This window comes from Chiloscyllium punctatum, chromosome 23, assembly GCF_047496795.1.
Source record: "Chiloscyllium punctatum isolate Juve2018m chromosome 23, sChiPun1.3, whole genome shotgun sequence".
In the NCBI taxonomy this organism is placed as follows: Eukaryota; Metazoa; Chordata; class Chondrichthyes; order Orectolobiformes; family Hemiscylliidae; genus Chiloscyllium; species Chiloscyllium punctatum.
Genome location: NC_092761.1, coordinates 38,867,128 through 38,873,827, shown reverse-complemented (window position 1 = coordinate 38,873,827; position 6,700 = coordinate 38,867,128). Strand labels below are relative to the sequence as shown.

The following is a 6,700-nucleotide window of genomic DNA, read 5'->3' as shown; positions in this document are numbered from 1 at the left end:
TCAGTACTGTACTGTACTGAGAGCTTGCAGGTACCTGTCTCAGTGAGGACTGGAAAATTGAAAATATGTAACATCTCGCTGTGGAAGAAATACCTGAGTTTTCGTTGGTTAAATTTGCATGGTTGTCAACATAGCAATCAGTTTAAATTATGTGCCAGGATCTAAAACACAATTTATTTTGAATTTACTGTTTTGCCAACACCAAACCAATGGGACGATCCGATGTTTGCAGTATGCAGAAGTAGGCATTTTGAAAGTTTGCCAGAGAGACTGTGAGAGGTAATTTCGGTTTAAACTTTAAGATGTGCCTGGACCACAGACTGATCTATAATAAAAGACAAAACTTTTGTTTCTTTTCTAAAACATTTTGTATACTCAAAAGTAGAATAGTTTAAATTGTGCAGAATGCTGACAATTTGTGAGCAGAGTAAAAACAAACAGGCCCTTGATTGATGAAACCATTAACACAGGCAGGGAAGAATGAGTCCTTGACTGATAATACTGCAGGGTGAGAGAAACAACTTTGGAGACTCTGAAGACTTTGTGATAAGGGTGCAAATCAAAGAATAATGATGTTTTTAAGAATGTGAACCTCATGGCTCGTTAGAGCCAGGAAGGGGAGGGTCTGGAGGCATTTGTTGCAGACTTTGTGATAAGGGTGTAAATCGAAGAATAATGATGTTTTTAAGAATGTGAACCTCATGGCTTGTTAGAGCCAAGGAGGGGAGGGATTTGTACTGTATATAATGAGAAACTTTGTAAGCCTCAGCGCGCCTTTTACTCAGAAGGCTGCCCGACTCTGCAGACTTGCTAATAAAACTTTGTTTTCCTGAATTTGTCTAGAGCGATTATTAAGAAGCGATTTTCGTTTCTAACAACTTGGGGGCTCGTCGTCCGGGATCAACACTCCGGCCGCGGGGGAAGCTGAGGAAGGACATCGGAGAAGGTGCACCCTGCTGATTTCAGCAGTCCCTGATTCCTTGCTTGTCGCCCCGCGCGGCTTGAGCGAGTGATATCTGGGAGGCTCAGGAAAACAAAGGAGGGGTGTAGCCGAGGCAGTGGGGACGGTTAACGATCGAGTAATTTCGGTGCACCGAACCCAGGTAAGAAAAACTTGCGGGGACCGTGTTTCCGGACGCCTGGGGACCTACGGGGTGCCTGTGGATTTTTCTACAGAGACGTAGGACTCAGGTATCTAGAGACCGGGGCTGGCCTGTGAGGGATTTTGCAGAGACCGTGTTTGCGGAGGAACGTGTACCTACGGGGTGCCTGTGATCTGTGTCACAGAGACGTAGGACACAGGAATCCAAAGACCGGGGGTGCCTGCAAAGGAACCTGGGCGATCACGGGACTGAAGGTCCGGGAATTGGCTAAATTGTGATAGATTATCACGGGAAAATTACGAAGTCCTCGGCAATGGGAAATAAGGGATCTAAGGCGATTAAGGGATGGGCTGGGGTATGTTTTGTTATTTGTAGATAGAATAAGTATAAGTAGCAGGAAATGATCTTGGAAACATATGTTGTAAAATCCATATAAGTGGGAGCTTATAAAAATAATGGGTAAAGATGCTGCTGGGAGTTGTCCACAGACCCATCAACAGTAGCTTTCTTTGGGACAGAATAGTTCAGGGAGAAAATAAGGTGTGTAAAAAAACAGGCAGTATATTTATCACTGGTGATTTTAATTTTCATGTAGATTGGGAAAATCAAGTTGCCTAAGGAAGTCAGAAGGACACTTTTCTAGAATCATATGTTCTACATCCAAATGGGAATCAAGCTATTTTGCGTCTGATAATATATACTGAGGAAGGTTTAATACATGATCACAAAGTAAAAATAAACTCTAAAGGTTACAGTGACCATAATATGATAGAAGTTAGCATTCATGTTAAGAGTAAGAAACTTGGGTTGAAAACAACTGTGCTATAAACTCGAAGAAGGTAGGCATTGTGCAGAGTTAACTGGAGTGGACTCAGAAAGAAGTTTAATAGAAAAGACAACTAATGAACAACTGCACACTTTTATGAAAATAGTTCATGACTCCCAGTTTCCTCAGTGAGGAAAAACGATTCCAGGAAGGGAATATCAAAGAATGATTAACCAAGGGAAAAAAAACAGACAGAGTTAAAAGAAAAGTCATAAAAATGGAAAAGATTGTGAGAGAATCAATGTCTGGAAGGTATCAAAAAAAAACTTAAATTTTGCTGCAAACAAAAAAACATTTATGACAGCAACAGACACACAATGCATGAAAATTGGTCCTATCCACTTAATGATTCAAATGGTTAAACAAGCTTTTGGAGAACACAAAGGACATCATCTGAAAATTGGTTGTGCACGGAGAGAAATTGTATTATTGATAGCCACTGCTCGGATGTTATGCATTTTCCACCAAAGATATTTAATTGTGATTACTTTCCCCAATAATTGCATACAAATTAAGTCTGCAAAGGCTGCCAATTGTTATAACACCACCTTCTTGTGGTCTGTATGAAAATAGAATCTCTGTTGTATACTATTTATTATAAGGGAACACTGTTCCAACTACATGACAGAAAGAATAGCTGCCTTGCTTAACTGTAAGTATAACCTGTCTAAACAATAACTTCTCAGGATTAGTGACAACTGACTGAATTTCTGAATCATACGGTGCATTCTTGTAGTGTGCAGAAAACTGAGAAAGAACTCCATTAGCAGCTAAAAGGGTGTAAACTACTCAATGTATAAAACATACAGGAAACAGTTTGCAGAAAAATTCACCATTGACACGTTTAATTGCTACCATTCAAACACCCAAACTTCAGAAATGTAGGCCATCATTTACCTAACTGTGCAAATGTCCAAATCAACTGGGTTTACAGAAGCCCCGAGAAATTCTAAAGGACTGTTGCAATTTCAGGGAGGTGGGGGGATGGAATGGTGGAGAAGAGAGACCAACTGAAAATGATATTACTTTGAAGAGAGTTAAAGTTTCAATCAACCTCTTCAATTGTTGGTCCACCAGAAGGGTCCTTTCTGACTTGTTCTGAGAATGGCCCTTCGGGCATACCTCCCTGGTAAAGTTTGGCAATGATGGGCTTGCATATTTTTTTTTCAAATCTTTCAACTGCTGCTCAAAGTCCTCCTTCTCTGCTGTTTGGTTTGCCTCCAGCCAGGAGATGGCCTGGTTACACTTTTCGATGACTTTGTTCTTATCTTCCTCACTGATCTTGCCTTTCGTTTTCTCTTCCTCCACTGAACTCTTCATGTTAAATGCGTACGACTCCAGGGAATTCTTGGCTGTAATTTTCTCACGCTGCATATCATCCTGACCTTTGTACCTCTCCGCTTCCTGCACCATCCTCTCGATCTCCTCCTTACTCAACCTGCCCTTGTTATTGGTGATGGTGATTTTGCTCTCTTTGCCAGTGCTCTTGTCCACAGCAGAGACATTCAAGATGCCATTTGCGTCAATATCAAAGGTGACCTCAATCTGTGGTACACCACGTGGCGCAGGAGGGATCCCACTGAGGTCAAATTTGCCCAAGAGAACTCCGGAGGAAAGGTCTCCTGGCTCACACTCCGCCGCTCGACTTCCTCTTGCATAAGGTGGAGCCCGGAGATTGGGTACTTGTTAAGACCTGGAAGGCCGAAAAGCTCCAGCCGCGGTGGGAAGGACCGTTCCTGGTTCTGTTAACAACTGAAGCAGCTGTTCGGATGAAAGAAAAAGGGTGGGTCCACGCGTCAAGGATAAAGGGGCCTGTTCCGCCTGAAGGAGAAAGCACTTGGAAATGCGAGCAAGGGGACAAGCCGTTGGTGGTAAAACTGAAAAGACAGCAATAATGAACTCTACTTGGACTGTATTGGTGGGGATATTGATCAGTTTACTCCTGTATGTGGGGGAGGGTGAGGGAAGATGTGACAAATGTCGACCTACAGTAAGACTTGGGATTCGAATCTACTCGGGAACATTGTGTCCCATTCCTATGTGGACGATTGGTGTTACGATGTGAGTGCACGCCATGAATGTTGGGAGGGTGGAAGACCCTATTATCAGGTATATAATAAAGGATACGGTGGCAAAATCCATGGATGCCCTATAAATGACCGCTGGGTGTGTATTAGCAAAACTGGGAGGTGGGACCTATCCTCCGTGTTGCGCAGGGAACAGGTTGACAGAGTCAAGGAGACCAAGATACAGATCACTGATCGGGGGTTGGGGAAAGAGCAAGACCGTCAGGGAACGGTCGTGCTCTCTAAAGTGCCATCGGTATACGAAGAGGTAGAAGGAAAGATTGAACTCCCTGATGTTACACAAAACCTGTTTATTGATCTCACCTCTAGAATAGCCACTGTTTTAAATGTTAGCAATTGCTGGGTTTGTGGGGGGCCGCATATGTCGGAACAATGGCCGTGGACTGGTCAAAGCTTAGACATAGGGGAGTTGCTACAAACCACTTGGACCTGTGTCAACGATAGAAAAAGCCAGGGGTGGAGACTGACAAACAGCCCTGAGGGCCGGTTCCGTATTGAAGGCAAGGGGACAGTGGAGGTAGGGATTAGTCCCTGTCAGAATGTATTGGATGCAACCACGCGAGTATGGTGGCCTGAGGATATTACTTGGTACATTGCAAACCGGGATCATGGAAATTGCGTTCCATTACGTACTGATTCCTCCTCTGACGAGCTGGGGACTGATTACTGGAATTGCAGTGGTCCTAGTCCTTATGAGGGCGTCCCTGGGGTAAAGGAACTGTGGGATGATGTTGTGAGGCAGGGAGGGCCTGCTCCAGATGGCCTATTTTGGATATGCGGTAATCAGGCATACTCCAAACTACCCATGGGATGGGCTGGGGTATGCTTCCTGGGTCTAATACGACCTGCGTTCTTCCTATTACCCCGGAAGGAAGGCAACAATTTGGGAATTAAACTATTTGACTCTCTCCGTAGGTCGCCAAGGGATATCCAAGTCGGTGATTGGGGGGATGAGTGGCCACCGGCCCGGATTATTGCATACTACGGGCCAGCTACATGGGCACAGGACGGATCATGGGGATACCGTACTCCTATCTATATGTTGAATCGAATTATCAGGCTCCAAGCAGTCGTAGAGGTTATTACTAACCGGACTGCCCTGGCCCTGGAGCTGCTGGCTAAACAGCAGGATCAGATGAGGGCTGCTATATATCAAAACCGACTTGCCTTGGATTATCTGTTGGCCTCGGAGGGGGGCGTGTGTACGGGAAGTTTAACCTGACTAACTGCTGTCTAGAAATTGACGATAATGGTAAAGCGGTTTTGAAAATTTCCGATGAAATTCGGAAATTGGCCCATGTGCCAGTACAATCTTGGCGTCCTCTTAGTGGCATCGGATGGTGGGATGGTCTCCTAGGTGGTAGCTGGTGGCGCACGGCGTTGCTGGTGGTTGGGGGGGTGTGATGCTTCTCCTCATATTACCCTGCCTAACTCCCTGTATTCAGTTTTTAATTCAGAAAAATATTTCCCGACTCCAGGCAGTGGTGGTTCCACAACATGGGACACGTGAACTTAAAGTGATGTTGCTGCGAAAGACCAAGGATTTCCCGGGCCCTTGAGGAGGGGGGGCTATATTGGTCAGGCACATCTTAAAGAAAGAAAAGGGTGGAATTGTGAGAGGTAATTTCGGTTTAAACTTTAAGATGTGCCTGGACCACAGACTGATCTATAATAAAAGACAAAACTTTTGTTTCTTTTCTAAAACATTTTGTATACTCAAAAGTAGAATAGTTTAAATTGTGCAGAATGCTGACAATTTGTGAGCAGAGTAAAAACAAACAGGCCCTTGATTGATGAAACCATTAACACAGGCAGGGAAGAATGAGTCCTTGACTGATAATACTGCAGGGTGAGAGAAACAACTTTGGAGACTCTGAAGACTTTGTGATAAGGGTGCAAATCAAAGAATAATGATGTTTTTAAGAATGTGAACCTCATGGCTCGTTAGAGCCAGGAAGGGGAGGGTCTGGAGGCATTTGTTGCAGACTTTGTGATAAGGGTGTAAATCGAAGAATAATGATGTTTTTAAGAATGTGAACCTCATGGCTTGTTAGAGCCAAGGAGGGGAGGGATTTGTACTGTAGATAATGAGAAACTTTGTAAGCCTCAGCGCGCCTTTTACTCAGAAGGCTGCCCGACTCTGCAGACTTGCTAATAAAACTTTGTTTTCCTGAATTTGTCTAGAGCGATTATTAAGAAGCGATTTTCGTTTCTAACAGAGACCAACTGCCACTGACAGAGTAACTGCCAGCAAAGCACTCTCTATCAAAGGTACTTTTTTCATACAAAACGTCTTTGCAGCAAAAGACCAAAGATGACTCAGGGACATCTAACGTTAGAGGAAGTAGGACATGGAAACAACAGCCACTGTGTGCCTCTGAAACTACTTCGATGTAATTTTAATATGGATGGCTATTGGAAAAGTATATTGTTGTGGGAATGGAGGCAGATGACAAGCAGTTAAGACATTGGAGGCTTAGAGTTATGAATAGTTGCTGTTTAATTTGACTTTTTGAGTTAAAGATTACATTTGATATTTTGTCTTTAAGTCGTGGAATTTGGGAGCTCTATGTCACTCATACTTGAACAAATTACGAGGAAAGGTGAGTTTTCTGGGTGTTTGGTTTAATTATCAGAAAGGTTTATTGCTGTGTCACAACAGTTTGAGGACTCATGTCTGTGAT

General features: G+C 43.7%; 1 protein-coding gene and 1 pseudogene across 1 annotated transcript; one reads left to right on the top strand and one right to left on the bottom strand.

Moving 5' to 3' along the window:
* Nucleotides 1-320: 320 nt before the first annotated feature.
* On the top strand, nt 321-6,080 carry LOC140494053 (endogenous retrovirus group 3 member 1 Env polyprotein-like). The gene is made up of 2 exons (XM_072592970.1): nt 321-1,103; nt 3,532-6,080. Exon 2 carries the CDS (start codon nt 3,907-3,909, stop codon nt 5,236-5,238), a length of 1,332 nt encoding a protein of 443 aa, XP_072449071.1. The 5' UTR covers nt 321-1,103; nt 3,532-3,906; the 3' UTR covers nt 5,239-6,080.
* Nucleotides 2,891-3,615, bottom strand: LOC140493944 (heat shock 70 kDa protein-like; annotated as a pseudogene).
* Nucleotides 6,081-6,700: the final 620 nt, after the last annotated feature.

What these genes read in the sequence shown, in the direction of transcription:
- LOC140494053 (XM_072592970.1), top strand. Translation starts at nt 3,907, where the DNA reads ATGTCGACCTACAGTAAGACTTGGGATTCGAATCTACTCGGGAACATT.